At 43.4% G+C, this 16,833-nt stretch overlaps 1 protein-coding gene across 1 annotated transcript; it reads right to left on the reverse strand.

Annotated features, from left to right (window-relative positions):
* Window positions 1-8,528: 8,528 nt before the first annotated feature.
* LOC130037217 (transmembrane protein 184C-like) lies at window positions 8,529-9,746 on the reverse strand. Its single transcript, XM_056128900.1, has one exon. It carries the CDS (start codon window positions 9,744-9,746, stop codon window positions 8,529-8,531), a length of 1,218 nt encoding a protein of 405 aa, XP_055984875.1.
* Between the last annotated feature and the right edge of the window lie 7,087 nt (window positions 9,747-16,833).

Here is a 16,833-nt window from a genome sequence, read left to right on the forward strand (position 1 = left end):
TTTTCAAGGCAGTAATGACCATCTGTAACAATCCCAAGGCCAAGATCTTTGTTTTTTTTAATTGTTTTTATTTTATTTTCATGATTTTTGGTAACACCCTTCAGTTTTCTTACCAAACTCAGGAGTCACTCTCCTGACTGATTCAGGGACCATATTGGATGCTAGGGATTAAACCCGGGTCAGCCACATGCAAGGCAAGCACCTTAATCACTGTGTTATCCATCCAGCCCAACAGCCAGTATCATTCTTAATAATAAAATATGCAAAATATTTCTTCTCAGATAAGGTACAAGGATGTGCACTATCCTTTCATCCTCCACTTTTATTCAATATTGTATTAAAAGTCCTGGCTACAGCAACAAGGCAAGAAAAATGAATCAAGGGACCCAAATTGTGAAAGAAGTCCAATCATTACTATTTGACCATGACATGATAGTATATTTAGAAGACCCTAAAGAGTCAACCAAATGCTACTAAAATTAATAAATCAATACAGTAAAACTCGCTGTAAAAAACCCAATGCACAAACATTGGAGTCATTCTTATATACAAATCAGTGAATGAGAGGAGTAAGCCACCAAGGAGTCTATCCCATTTATATTAGTGTCCAAAATAAATATATCAGTTTCCAAAATATCAAGAATCTCTGATTAAACCTAACAAAAGATGTAGATCTACATCATGAAAACTTTCAACCACTTAATAAAGACATAGAAGACCTTAGGAAATAAAAAACAATTCCATGCACAATTACAGACAGAAAGACTAAATTTATTAAAATTATTAATCTACCTTAGCTCATATATTCAACATAATGCCCATCCAAATTCAGATGACATTCTGCAAAGACCTAGAAAAGTCAGCAATATAGTTTGTACGGAATCACAAGAAACCACAAAAAGTCAAATCCATACTGAAAAAGAAGAGATTTGTAGGTATCTCATTACCTATAATTTGAAACTACATTTATAAAACTATACGGATCAAAACTGCAAGGTACTGGCCTAAAATTAGGCTTTATTCAAGTTACTGGAATAAAGGTACTGCAAGGTACTGGAATAACGTTTGGTTTTATGATCAATGTTAAGAATTGAATACTCAAGGTAAAAAATATTTATAGAGATAACTTTGATAAAAGGAGGTGAGAACATGAAAAGGAGTAAAGATAGCCTCTTCAAGAAATGTTGCTGAGAAAATTGGATAACCACAGGTAAAACATTAAAGCTGGATCCACAATCCAAAAGTCAAATCAAAGTGAATAAAAGATCTTGAGATCTGACTGGAAACTAAAGTACATTTAGGAAGATATAGGCAGAATAGTCTGAGATTTCAACCTCAAAGATGTCTTCAATAATATGATTGGCAAAGGAAACAGAATGAAAAATAAACAAATGGGACTATATTAAAATGTTTCTGCATGGAAAAATGAAAGGCTGAAACTAAAAGACAGCCAACGAAATGTGAAAAAACTTGCATTCAACACATCATAAAGGGTTGATCTCCAGGATATTTAAACTACTTAAAAAGATCAAAGAAAAATATCCAAAGACCTTATCAAGAAGTGGGTGGAGGAAAGGACTGAGCGATAGTATAGGAGGTAGGGCATTTACTTTCCCACAGCCAACCCGGGTTTAATCCTCAGCATCCAGTAAGGTTCCCTGATCATCGCCAGAAGTAAGTAATGAGGGCAGATCCAGGAGTAACCACTGAGCACTGAGGTATCCCCTCAAAACTGAGATGGGCCTAAGAGATGCTGCATTTGGCAAAGGAACCAATTGATAGTTGAGCAGCAGGAGCTGTTCTCTATCCTCACATGGGGCCACCGCCACCCATGGGGACAAGATGCCTAGGTTTCGCACCATCACTGGATCTGTCAGCTGTGCCCCAGCAGTTTGTCTTTTAGTCCTGGTTTTGCTACTCTCTAGCCAGGGCCATGTGTCTGCTGGTGAGAGTCCTGTGCTCAGTACCTTGTAACTATCTGGATGTCTGAGCCCTGTCTGTACCTGAGCTATCCTGAGCATCAGAGCCTTGCCTCTAACTGCCAGAATCTGGGCACGAGTGATACTGTGCCTCGTGTCAGGGTACACCATACTACCTAATCTATTGGGAGGACAGTATCCAGAATGCATGTTCTCAGAGAGAGAGACAGAGAGTCAGAGAGAGAGAGTCAGAGACAGAGAAAGAGACAGAGACAGAGACAGAGATACAGACAGAGAAAGACAGAGAAAGAGATAGAGACAGACAGATAGAGAGAGCACCCCAACTCGGGACTTCCTTTAATCTGCTGCCAAATCCTACCGTCAGCATTCCAATTCTGTGTTCAGATTGACTCCCTGTTCCATGGGCTGAGATTGGCTCCCTGTTCCTGGGACTCTACACCTCAGCTCCTGCTGTGTCTCCCCCCCCCCCCCCCGCCCCGAGTAGTGGTTACCTTAAATTCTTTTAGGGATTGTGGCAAAGGCCTGTCTTCTAAAACTCCTTCCTGTTGGCATGTGGACGCTCGTTTTGCTTGGGACTCCTAGGTGCCACACTTGTTCCCTAACTGGAACAGTGGGGTAGGAGTCAGTGTCCCTGATGGCTGGTCAGATAATTAGTGGGGCTCCAAGACTTGAGAGACAGACACGCTCAGACCTGTGACAACTAAAATCTATTTCACTAAGACCAGGGAACTTTGGAGGGAATATTCCCATATGAAGAAACAGAAAATATAAAAACATCCCTTAACACCCATAGAAACATATAGAACCATTTACAAGTGAAGAACACATTTAACTATTAGCCTTGAAGAGATATTTTGCATCTTCTAGATTTTGTGCTTCATAGTTCTTGTCCTTGTAGTTTGTGTTGGAATCTAAATAATTATTTCTGTGACCTGAGTTTTAGTGGGTAGTCTTCTAATCAGTGACTATTATCATGGAAATGGGTTTCTGCAGAAGTTTTCTCTAATTGCACATTTACTTTTCCAATGCCCTTCCTGATGGCAGTAATAACATCTCCCTTTGGAGCTGGTTTTGAAGTTCTCAAATGCAACAGCAGTTCGGGCTCGATTCCTGTGTCCTCTGTTCCCTATTTCAATCGACTTTCTTTCTCACTTTCAGTAGTTCTCCAAGGCTAACCCTTGAAACCAAGCCTACTATTTGAAACTTTCTCTGAACGTCCAGGGCAGTCTATGCTGCCAGTAGGCACAGACACGCCTCATTCATGGGTGCTCACCATCAGGCATTAAGGATGCTGAGTCTGGTGAGGGAAGGAAGGTATTGTCATTTGGATAATTTGCTCCTGTACAGTTATCAGACAGCTAACCTTTGATATAAGGAAAAAGCTTCTAATGCAAGCTGTGAGTTCCAGGCCTAGCCAATATGAAACCAGAGAGCACTGAAAAATGAGCAAAGAGACTTAAGGTGGTACAAGAAAATGTCTCCTAAACTGACTTGAGGAACTCAGGAAGGCTATATCCTCAGGCTTGTGTAATTCACTGAATGGTGACACAGCAGCCACCGAAATATTTCTTCTACTTGTATGTTTTCAGATGGAGAAACCACCAAATGGTTCCAGATGACACACCATCGGGCTGTCCAATGAACAACTGAGTAAAGTTTGATTTGAAGTTTCTCCATAAAGAAGGACTCAGCCACTTCTGTACCAAGTCTGGCCACAACACAATTTGGGAGGTCAAGTATGGCCAGCACAAGGAAGTATAAACCATAGTGCTGTCTGGGAACTCTATTAGTTTTGTAAAAATATGGGTAAGCACATTGTTCACCTTATGTTCACCTGCTTTATGCTTTATGAGAAAAACCTGGACTTTGTTGGAATTGTAAATTGGTACCCTCTTTTCTTGCCAAATACCATGAGACTAGAACAATGGACAACCCCTAAGAGCCCTCTTCCTGCAGTGCTCATAGCCCCAGAGTTGTTTCTCCCTTATCCATACCCACAAATGGACCTGTTGACTATCGGGAAAGCAGGAGACTTAGGATTTATGGCTTTGTGCCCACTTCAGGAGGCTCCCCAGGGATGCAGGAAATATCCAGGATCCATGTGCCTTTCTCCTTGAAAGTTATAGGCCAGGTAAAGCCAGATCTAGGGAGATTCTCGAATGACCCTGAGAAGTACATAATGAAGTTCCAGGGCTTTCTGCAAATGTGTGAAATGGCATGGAAAGTTATAATACTCATCTTAAATCAAAACTTAAAAACAAACAAAAGAGTACTGTACAAAAGTACATAACTTGATTATGTACTTATCTGAGTCATATAATCATTTCTGGAGAATTCAGAATCCTTTGATAAATAAAATATATTCCACAGCGCAGTGGCAGTCTCTCCTGTAGACTCAGGATGGAATTACAACCAGCCAACTGCTGCTTGGTGCCTAGACACTGTGAGTTACAGAGTAGGGAAAATAACAAGAAGCAGAGACTGACCCCTTAATTATGCTTTGTTGATCATTATTGAGCAGGAACCAGAGAAAACACCCACAATATCTTTAGAGTGTCAGGGAAGCAATTAGAAAATACACTACCTAAATCCTGATCCTATGCAAGGTGAACTAATCTCATGGAAAAAAATGTTTCTGCAGGCTGCCCCAGATATACGGAGAAAGTTTCAGAAGATAGGTGTGGGTCTGGAGGTTGTCCTTGGAGAACTATTGAAAGGGGCTTTTGCAATCTATTGCAACAGAGAACAAGAGGGCACAGGAAGAAATAGAGCCCAAGAGTGGTTTTGCATTGGAGGACTTCAACAGAAACTCAAAAGGGATATGCCATTTCTGCCATCAGGACGGGCACTGGAAAAGTGAATGTCCAAATAGGAGAAACTTCTGCAGAGACCCCGTCCATGATAATAACAAGCACTGGTTACAGGACTACCCACCAAGTCCTAGGTCCCAGAAATAGTTGCTCTAGAATCCAACACTGCAAACCACAGGGACAAGAAGTTTGAAGCACAGCATCTACAAAATAGATATATATTTTCAAGGTTAATAATTGTTTTCTTCTCTTGGAAATAGTTCTATGTCTTTCTATAGGGGCAAGGGAGTACTTTATACTTTCTATTTCTTCATATGAGAATATTTGCTCTAATGTTCTTTGGTTTTAGTGAAATGGGATTTAGTTGCCACATGTCTAACCATGTCTGTCACACTAGAGTCTTGAAACCCCAATGATCATTAGACCACCATCATAGAAACTAACCACAGCTTCACCAGAGCTCCAGTTAGGGAACAGGAGTTGTATCCTAGGGGTCCAAAGAAAGACCAGCACCCACATGTCAACAAGAAGTCATTTCAGAAGATGGGCCTTTGGCCCAGTCCCTAAAATAAATTTAGGGTAATCACTCCTGACATTAGGAGTTAATGCTTTAGGGGATAAATTAATAATTTAGGGGAATTCTTCAGCTGAAGCTGAGGTGTAGAGTGCTAGGTCACTTTCAATCTCTGCCTATGGACCAGGCAATCAGAACGTAGAATAGGATGGCTTGGGGTGGGACTCGGCAGTAGATAAAAGGAAGCCCCCCTCCCTCTGTCTCTGAGCACACATTCTCTGGACTCTCTCCTCTCTCCATGGATCAGGTCTTTCCTAGACATGGGGCTCAGACCCAGGCAGGGCTCAAGATGCCCTGTAGTGACAAGGCACTGAGCACAGGACTCTCACCCACACACACATGAACATGGCCAGAGAGTAGGAAAGCAAGGACTGCATGACAGGAACTGCTGGGATAGAGCTGTGAAGCCCATTTGATGGTACAGAACATAGGATCTAATCTGCCTGGGCAGCTGTGCTGGAGACAGAGGAAAGCTTAGATGAGATAGAGAGCAACGCAGGGACAGGACCCAGGCATTGTTCGTGGGGGGGCAAGTAGACAGCTTGGGACAGGACAGGGAAGTCGTCCACGGGTCCAGAAAGTGTCAGGGACAGGACATGGTTATCATTCACAAGTAAAGGTGAGGCCTGGACATCTAGGGAAGGACCTGGAACCATTTATTTTTCTGTACAAGAAACTAACTTCAATCTTCTGAGTTTTAGGTGCAAATATTTCATACAATTCTCCCAAACCCACCACCGCTTTCTTGCTAATGAGAGTGCAGCAGGTATGGCATTTGCCATTCTTTAGCTCTTTGGGTCACACTGGCAATGCTCATGGGTTACTCCTGGCACTCTAATTACTCTTGGCAGTTCTCGGGGCACCATACAGGATACTGCAGATCTAAGCCAGGGCGGTCTTTTTCAGGGAAAATTTCCCACCTGCTGTACTATTATTACTATTATTACGCTGGTGCGATAGCACAGTGGGTAGGGCGTTTGCCTTGCATGCAGCCAACATGGCCGACCCGAGTTCGATTCCTCCGCCCCTCTCGGAGAGCCCGGCAAGCTACCGAGAGTATTCAATATGCCAGACACAGTAACAACAAAGTCTCCAATGGAGACGTTACTGGACCCGCTCGAGCAAATTGATGATCAACGGGAGGGCCTGTACTATTATTACAGTAGGGCATTTGTTTTCTACACAGCCAACCCAGATTGGATCCCTGGAAATTTATGTGGTCCCCTAATCACCAATAGGAGTGTTCCCTAAGCGGGGACTGTGGAGTAAGCCCTGAGAAAAGAAGATAAATAAAGGATAGAATTGGTGAAAAAGAAGAAGGAAAAGAATGGTGGGAGGAAAGGCTAAAAGAAGACAGAATTGAAGGAGAAGGGAATAAGCAAGAATGAAGAAAGAAATCAAAGAAAGAAAGTTAGAAATAAGGGAAAGAAAAAACAAAAGAAGCAAGTATCAAAAGTAAGAAAGGAAAGAATGGAAGGAAGAGGAGAAGAAGGAAGGAAGGAAGGAAGGAAATCCAGAAGGAAGGAAAGAAGAAGAAAACTGGAGGATTCCAGGACTGAAGGAAGGGAGGGAAAGAAAGAAATCGGATGGAAGGAAGAAAAAAGAACGAACGTATTAAAAAAAGGGGGTAAATGGAGAGGGGAGTATGGTAGGAGGGAATGAAGAATGGAAGAAAAAGGAAGGTAGAGAAATAAAGGAAGAAATAAAATAGAATAAAAGAAACAAAAGAAAGAAAAAGAAATGGGGAGGAAGTGAGGGAGGAGGGAATAAATGAGTGAAGAAAGAAAGGAAGAAAAATAAAAGGAAGAAAAAGAAACGAGGATGGAAGGAAGGAATGAAGGAAGTAAGGAAAGAAAGAAATGGAAGAGAAAGAAGGAAAGAGTTAAGAACAGAGGTAGGAAGGTGTAGAGAGAGCAAAAAGGAAAGGGAGAAAGGAAAAAGAGAGGAAGGAAGTAAAAGAGAAAGATGAAGGACGTAGGAAAAGAGGGAAGGAGAGAAAGGGAGAGAGGAATAAGAAAAAATAAAGGAAGAAAACAAAAGAGAAAGAAATAGAAAAGAAAGATGGTATGAAGGAGAAGGAAGGAAGGAAAAGGGAAGGAGGAAGTGGAGGGAGGGAAGGAAGGAAGGAAGGAAGGGAGGGAGGGAAGGGAAGAGGCAGGGAGGGAGGGAGGAAGGAAGGAAGGAAGGAAGGAAGGAAGGAAGGGAGGGAGGGAGGGAGGGAAGGAGGGAAGGAGGGAGGAAAGGAGGGAGGGAGAGAGGAAGGGAGGGAAGGAGGGAGGGAGGACGGGAGGGAAGGAGGGAGCCAAGGATGGAGGGAAGGAGGGAGGGAAGGATGGAGGGAAGGAGGGAGGGAAGGAGGGAGGGAAGGAAGGAACAAAGGAAGGATAGTAGGAGGGGACGTAGGGAGGCAGGGAGGGAGGAAGGGAGGGAAGGAGGGAAGGACGGAGGGAGGGAGGAAGGGAGGGAAGGACGGAGGGAAGGAGTGAAGGAGGGGAGGGAGGGAGGGAGGGAGGGAAGAAGGAAGGAACAAAGGATAGGAGGAGGGGACCAAGGGAGGGAGGAAGGGAGGGAAGGAGGGAAGGAGGGAGGGAGGGAAGGAGGGAAGAAGGGAGGAACAATGGAAGGATACGAGGAGGGGAGGGAGGGAGGAAGGGAGGGAAGGAGGGAAGGAGGGAGGGAGGGAGGGAGGGAGGGAAGGAGGGAGGGAAGGAGGGAAGTAAGGGAGGGAGGGAGGGAGGCAGGGAGGGAGGGAAGGAAGGAAGGAGGAAAAGAATGAAAGAAAACACCCCCCCTCAGTTCCTGTGGGCAGACACTGGGACACTCCCTGTCTGCCTGTGGGAGTGTGGGAGCCTCACTGGAGGCAGGTCAAGGTGAGCCTAATGAGTCTGTGCAGAACTGGAACTTGTACCTGGACCGACCGTCCTTATGTCTGATGTCTTCTCCATAGATTGGCTGTCCAAGCGATGGTCCTCTGCATTGCTCTAGGATGGGAGGGAGGAAAAAGAATAAAATAAAAAGGAGAAAGGGAGAGGGGAGTATGGTAGGAGGAAATGAAGAAGGGAAGAAAGAGGAACACAGAGAAATAAAAAGGATTAAGTACAGCACTGGATTATGGATTATGGATTCTGAAGTCTCAGCTTCTTCCATGTGTTCTTCTGTGTCATTTTACATGACTTACGTATATGTAACTGTACTAGGCACATTCTATTCTACCAGGACTTCTTCAAGCTCTTGGTGACTACCAATGTGTGGCAGTGATGTGGAAGAAGTGACTGAAGTGTCTGGTGACGAAGACAACAGGTTGAATTGCTCATCTTCGTCCATTGGAACAGTTTTACTTTTTGGTTTCCCCCTTAACGTTTTGCTAATGTTCTTCGCCTGCTTAGAAATGTCACTTTTGATGTCAGAGATATCCCATATTTCTAGGAACAAAGAGCAACATGTTCCTCGTTCTTCGTCTCCCATATAAGGGGCATAAGAGAAGGTGTAGTGGTGGACTATGGCGGCAATGAACATTTCTATGCAGATGATAAAGTCCTGCAGCCCCGTGGCCACTGTCTCTTCTGTCTGCCACTCCCAGGTGGAGTTCTGGGAAATTACACCAAATTTCACCAGCAAAGCAATCAACACTGCTTGCCAGAATGTGACAAAAACGACAAGCTTCACACAAAGGAACTTTCCTATTGCCTGGATGGGCCTTAGCTCCTCTTTCAGGGCTTTATGAAATATCAGGAGGCTATACATGGCAAAGAACTGGGACACGTTGTTGATGATGACCAAATACATCCAGGCTCTGTGCAAGCTGAAGGTTCCTTCACTGTACACCTTGAATATCTCACAGATCACGGCAGCGTAGGTGGTGATCAGTCTGATGACGATGTACTGCAGCACTCCCAGCTTGCACCGGTACAGCAACACCTCTCCCACGGGGCAGGGTGGGCAGCAGCAGAAGGGTATGGGGGGCTGCGTCTTCTCTTTGCCTTGCATCATAGCTTCCAGGTTGGGGTACTGGCTCTTCAAGTAGTTGAATAGGAAGTTCATAAAGTTGTAGAGGACATACGCTTCGTAACACTCCCGCATGGTGTCCACGTAGATGGCGATGGACGGATACTTAAGAGCCACCCAGCTGTCTATGCTGTACACGGGCACCATCCAGAGGATCCTCATGATGGGTTTCTGAAGCTCGGGCCTCGTGTAGTGCACCAAGTGCTGCAAAATCTCCCAGAAGGTCACGGGGATGGTGAACAGCACGAAGATCCCGGCGATAAACCACGCCTTGGTGTGGATACTGACTTCCAGTTTCTGCAGGTGCCACACACCCAGGGGGATGGTCACGACCACGGCCAGCAGATAGAGGGTCAGCACTAACGGTCGGATCCAACGCCTCCAGTTCTTAAGTTTAGGCACGCACGTGTCGAGCATTTCTCAAAGGCTGAAGGCAAAGAGCGCAGAAAGTCTCTGAGGCCCCTGCGCTGAGGTCCAAGGTTATAGGTGGATGCGCATTCCATGTAACAAAGCAGCAGTGTGACATCAGGGGTACCGCTGGGCGCCGCCCCCGCTGTACCACTGAGGGCCGCCGGGGGCGCTGCGGGCAGCATCCTCGCTGCTTGCCTGCATCTGGCCCCTTACAAAGTCCTGGGACCCCTGGCGCGACCCCTTGCCCCTGAACCCCTGCACTCTGTCTGGCCTCTAAAGGAGAGCAGTGGCCTACATTGAGATGGTCCCGGCCCCTTCTCTCGGGGCCAACCTTCCACCCTGGCTCTCCTGGTCCAATCTTGCTGATGATGTACAGGGGTGAGGCCCAAGAGGGTCCTTCACTCCCTGGGAACTCCCCGGACTGTTTGTACACTCTGGAGCTGCTTCTGCAGCGCTCTAAGGAAATCTGCCTGGAGCCGCAAACCCCGAGTCCAGTTCATCAGAGCAGAGCGCCCTGGTTGCCTCATTCCCGGGCAGATCTGCTTTCCCGGCCTTAGGTTTTTGTGGAATCATCTACTACATACAGTGTTCCTGTCTCATTAAGCACATTAAGCAATTAAATAAGTGGAGGGAGTTAATCCTTCCCCTAATGCTGATCATCCTGGCATTCTTAATGATCGTGGTATGTCCTGAATGTGTGATCGCTGCAGAAGCCTAGTTTGGAACATAAAACCCAGCAACAATCCAATATAAATACTGATTTCAAGGGCTGGATTGATAGAACAGCAAAAGTGTTCTTGCCTTGTAGATAGCTGACCTGGCTTAGATCCCCGATACACAGTATGGCTGCTCTGACCTCCACCAGGAATGAGGCCTGATCATATGGATTGCAGTACACCCAGAGCACTTTCAGATGGGACAAAAAAAAAACACTGATTTTGTTCTCCAAAGCTCATAATGAATGCTGATAAAATGTAACAAGATTGAAAAGATTTCAAAAATTTATCCTCTGAAAAACCTGGCTTAAAATAGAAATTAGGAAAAGACAGATGTTGGAAAAGCATCAATACCCTTGTAAGTTAAACAGTAAACTTCCAAAGAAGCATAGGCATGTGGAATACAAAATTCAAATCAGCATTTTTAGTTGCATAAACATGTGAAACAAATTAGTGTGATTAATGCAGTCTCTCGAGGAAAAAAAAACTTATAAATGCACTTCTAGTGAGGTGTAGAGATATATCACAGGGGTTAAGAGACTGGCCTTGCACATGTTCAACCCTAGTTTGACCCCCAGCACCACATATGCCCCCCAGAAATGCCAGCAGCAACACGCACAGACTGAGGCAGGAGTAGTCAATAAGTACCACCAGGGACTTGTGGACTCTCTGAGCCCAAAGGGCAAGTCTTCAAATAGATCCCCAAAGTTTCTACCCTTAAAAGCTAGAGAAAGGGCTGGGCGTGAACTACACAAGATGGAAGGCATGACTTGTATTGGCACGGCCTGGGCTTAATCCTTAACAACCACATGGTGCCCAGCACCATGCAGAGGCCCTGAGTACTACAGGAGTGACTCTGGAGAATTTCTGAGGAGAACCCAGCAAAAGTAAGAAAGTAGGCCATGAAGAACTACCATATCAAAAGTAGATGAAGGAAATAAGAAATAAAGACATGATTCAGCTGACACAGAATATATAATGTTGAAATATTAACACAACTGAGAAATCTCAAGATAGACTCACCGAGAACAACAGAAACTTATCTCCTACCCTGTCAGATGAGAACTAGAAACTCATCTCATACACTGTCAGACTACAGTTACAACTGAAAATCTTACCTAAGGGCTCTGGTTTAACTGTAACTCTCCAATTCCATAACAGTTAAAGAATGTTACAAACTTAAACCCAGTAACAAAATCTCCTTCAATCCCTACCTACTCTATGTAATAGACATAAAGGCTATACAAGTAAGCATCATATGAATAAATTACTTTCAAAAAATAGCTTCCATATTCAACCTGATTTCAAACTCTTTGTGAAAATAAGAAACAGGCACAAGTTTACAGCATTTCAAGATACAAAAAGTTATTAAAATATGTATGCTTCTATGCATAATACTGCAATTACCTAGCAAGGGTTGTGGTGGCATAGTGAAGGGATGGACTAAAAGTATAACATGGTTCTGGAGGTGGGAACATGGCAATTGTTGGCCAGGGAACTGTTCTAACTGTTTGTCAAACCCATAGCTGGTATTAAAACTATTATAAGCACATCACCTAAAATGTGTCATATTTTTTAAAATTTCACTAGTGTTCCCCACTTTTAATTTTCTCAAAACTATGCTCCAGCAATAACCACTTTACTTACCTCTTAATAAATACTTAGTTTTCATTTTTACAGAAACAGACACAGGGAAAGTTCATTTGCTATTACAATTACAAAGGAGCAGTTTATCTTAAACCCAATTTTGTAAGTTCAGAGAGATATAACAAGAGTAAAGGTGTGTAGCTGAACACAGTTTGATCTCCAGCTCCATATATGGTCCCCCTGAGCACTGCCTGGAGTGATCCCTGAGCACAGAGCCAGCAATTAGCCCTAAGCACCACCAGGTCTGACCCAACCCCCGCTCCCCACTCCTACCACCAACACCTCATTATGTAAAAAGCCAAATCCATACACATGACTAGTCTCAGTGCTCATAAACAAAGAGAGAGGGGAAAATATTAGTCCCAAGGGCTCCTGGGTGGAGAAGTCAATAAAGCACAAGCAAGTCAAATGGGAACAAACAAAAAGCCTGGAGACAGAGCTGGACCTTGAGAAAGCAGGAAGGACAGCAGCCCGGAGCAGGTGACACAGTAACCCCAGGTCATGGCATGGCCAGAGACTTGCAGACACCTCCCTCCTCTGGGCACATCATTAAGCACTGACCCCTTTAACACTTCCACAAGAAGAAAACATCCGACCCCATCAAAAATGGGGCGAGGAAATGAATAGAAACTTTCTCAAAGAAGAAATTCGAATGGCTAAAAGGCACATGAGAAAATGCTCTACACCATTAATCATCAGGAAGATGCAGATCAAAATAACAATGAGATATCATTTCACACCACAGAGACTGGCCCACATCCAAAAGAACAAAAGCAACCGGTGTTGGCACAGATGTGGAGAGAAAGGGACCCTCCTTCACTTCTGGTGGGAATGTCAACTAGTTCAACTCTTTTCAAAAACAGTATGGACGATTCTCCAAAAATTAGAAATTGAACTCCCATTGGACCCAGCAATACCACTCCTGGGAATATATCCCAGAGAGGCCAAAACGTTTATCAAAGTGACATCTGCACTTGTTTGTTCATTGCAGCGCTGTTTACAATAGCTAGAATCTGGAAAAAACCTGAGTGCCCGAAAACAGATGACTGGTTAAAGAAACTTTGGTACATCTACACAATGGAGTACTGTGTAGCTATTAGAAAAGATGAAGTCATGAAATTTACATACAAGTGGTACTACATGGAAAGTATCATGTTAAGCGAAATGAGTCAGAAAGAGAGGGACAGACATAGAAAAACTGCATTCATCTGGGGGAACATAAAGTAACAAAATAAGAGACTAACACCCAAGAATAGCTGAGATAAGGACCAGGAGGTTTACTCCATTGCTTGGAGGCCAGTCACACATGTTGTGGGTAAAAGTCAGCTCAGATAGAGAAGGGAGCACCAAATAAAGGGTGTTGGGAGGATCCTTCCAGGATGGAAGATGCGTGCTGAGAGTAGACTATAGACTGAACATGATTGCCACTCAATGCCTCTTTTGCAAACCACAGCACCCAAAAGGAGAGAGAGAACAAAAGGGAATGCCCTGCCACAGAGGCAGGGTGGTATGGGGGGTAGGGGAGTGGGAGGGATACTGGAATAAGTGGTGGTGGAGAATGGGCACTGGTGGAAGGATGGGTATTCGATCATTGTATAACTGAAACCCAAGCACAAAAATGTGTAAGTCTACAACTGCACCTCATGGTGTTTCACTAATACAAATTAAAAAGACCCAAAGAACTGTGTTTTTCAGGAAATTTTGACACATGGTAAATCCTAAACATATGCTACCAAGTGAGTAAACCAGCAAGAAACAGAAATGCTATGTTGATTCAGCCGAGACAGGTACTCTAATGAGTTGGAATCTTGAAGACAGAATGAAGAGTTGCAGGTTCCTGGTGAGAAGAGGGAGGAGCGTGTGCGTTATTTACAGAGCAGTCTCCACCTGGAAGAGGCAAGGGGAGAGGAAGATGGAAGGCAGAACACTAAAAATTTCTCAGGTACAGCAGTGAGTAGGGAAACAGTGAGAAGTACAGCTCCAAGCAGAATTCCAGCAACAAAGCTCCATCCTAATAACCAGGTTGCACTGAAGGAATGTGCAGCAGCATCGTGCTAATGAGAACAGTATCTCAGAGCCCGTTCAACTCTCCTAATCTGACTCAAATTTCCACATGAGTTTCTTGTCAAAAATAGTTTTAAAAAGCACGTCATGGCCCAAATGAGCAACTACCTGACAGCGGACACCTGCGGTTTTACAAGTGTTCTAGAAGTGAGACTTGAATTGTAAACCAGGATCTGCACCAACGCAGGGACCCTTCCCCCCAGGTATACCCGTGGCAGGGGTCATGGCCTCTTGGGTTGCTGCAGATCATGCATATGACAATTAATTTCCCTTTCATGCTGCACTGGACCCATATCTCAGCCTCCTTTACAGAACTCTCATGACTAAAGCCTGGCTACCCCAGCTGCATTAAGCCAGTAGTCTGCCATTCTATTCCAAGCAAAATTCAACAAAATAACTGTGAACACAAGAATCTGTACAAACCTAATTTAAAAGAAAATATTGCCTGGATCAGTGTTAGAGGTCCCACAGAATTCGCACAGGAGCACCAACGTACTATACTTGAAAGAGGAAGATACTATACTTGAAGGGGGAAGAAGAGAACACTATTGATCAAGCTGAAGCCTCAACAGGGAATACCCACATTAAGAATCTCTCTGATAAAGAATTCTGAGGTGAAGCTAAGAGGATGTTATTGAGCTCAAAGAAACAGTGGAATGGACATCCAATAAAATAGAGAGGATATGAAAGAAATGGTGGAAGGGGCAGTCAATACAATACAGAAAGAAATGAGAGCATAAATTTTTAAAAAAGCTACAAACAGAATTGTCACTAATAAAAAATTTGGTAGATGAAATAAAAAACTCAGGGGATGCCCTCAACAGTAGAATGACAACGGCTAAAGACAGAATCGGTGAGCTTGAAGATGTGCTCCGGAAAACATAAAGGCAACAACAGAATATGGTAAAAGACTTCAAAATAGCTCAATGGTGAGTAAGAGATATATGGAATGAGTTCAAAAGGCATAACATAAAAATCATCTGAGTACCAGAACAGGGAGGCAAGCCCAATTACTACCATTATTGGTAGTAACTGTTAAATACATCACTACTGAGAAGTTCCCAGAGCTGGAGAATGCAGGCTTCCAGATCCAAGAAGCCCGAAGGGTACCAGCTAAAAAAGACCCTAATAAAACGAATCAAAGAAACATAATGAGAACGACAAATAGCAAAGATAGAGACACAATACTGAAAGCAGCAAGATCAAAGAAGAAATCACATACAAAGGAGAACTTTTTAGATTTTCAGCAGACTTATCAGACGAAACGCTCCGGGTCCAAAGATATTGGAATATAGTTTAAAAAAAAAACTCAATGAAATGATTTCCTCAGAATACTGTATCCAGCTAGACTCTCATTCAGATTTGAATGATATACTACTTCATGAATTAATAACAGCTCAGGAATTTTGTAGATTTAAACCTTAAATGAAAAACTGAAGGGGCTAGTGTAACACAAAATAAAACCCCAAAATAAAACAATCTTCTACAGAATGTTGGCACAAAACCCAATGAAAATATTCTCTCTTATCGTCAATGGTTTAAGTGCACCAATAAAGAGTCACAGAGTTGAAAAATGGATTAAAAATCTAAATCTATCATTCTGCTGTCTATAAGAAAATCACAAACAGTCATAGTAAAAATAGACTCAAGGTCAAGGAAGGAAAACGAACTTTCAAGCAACCAATTTCTTCAAAAAAGCCAGGGTAGCCATACTAGCATCTGACAACATAAATTTTAGGATGAAAAAGATAAGAAGTGACAATAAAGGCCATTTCACAATTGCTATCACCCCATTGTTCATCAATTTGCTCGAGCGGTCCCAGTAACGTCTCCATTCATCCCTGTCACATGCTAGTGTAGCCCGATGACATATTGGGGGCTCTTTCAGGGTCAGAGGAATGAGAACCATCATTGTTATTGTTTTTGGCATATTGAGTATGCCACAGTTGACTTGCCAGGCTCTGCCATACGGGACACTCTCAGTAGCTTGCCAGGCTCTCCGAGAGCAATGGATGCTTTTGGTGCAGCCTCTAATCACCTTTACAGGTGTTCCCAGTCAGTAGTATATGCGAGAATGATACTCTCAGTAGCCTGCTGGGTTCTCTGAGAGCAAGAGCTTGAGAATAAATGTGGCCGCACACTTCCGGGAGCTGGGTTTTATTTTATTTATTTATTTATTTATTTAATTTCACAATAATCAAGAAATATGTACATCAGGAAGAAATTACACTCCTAAATTTATACATGCCCAAGAGGGGTCAGCAAAATGCTTAAAACTTCAAGGAGGACATTGTTAGCAACACAATAGTAGTCAGAAAATTCAGCACTGCTTTATCACCTCTTGATAGATCAATGAGACTAAAACTAAAAAAGGAACTACTGGTGCTGAAGGAAGAAATGGAAGAGAGAGGGCTAGTAGATATTCACAGGGCTTTTAATCCCCCAAAAGCAGAATACACATTCTTCTCCAATGCACAGGGAACATTTTCCAAGATTCCTGAGTGCAGAGACAGGAATAACCCCTGTGCATCGCCATGTGTGACCCCCAAAAAATAAAATCTAAATTAGCTAGAATGGTACTAGGATGAACTTCAGAATAAGAAGAATCACCAAGGAGAGAGAAAACCATTAATAATCACAAAGAACTGATCACCAAAATGCAACAT

The sequence above is a fragment of the Sorex fumeus genome, unplaced genomic scaffold, assembly GCF_029834395.1.
Source record: "Sorex fumeus unplaced genomic scaffold, SorFum_2.1 ptg000071l, whole genome shotgun sequence".
Lineage (NCBI taxonomy): Eukaryota > Metazoa > Chordata > Mammalia > Eulipotyphla > Soricidae > Sorex > Sorex fumeus.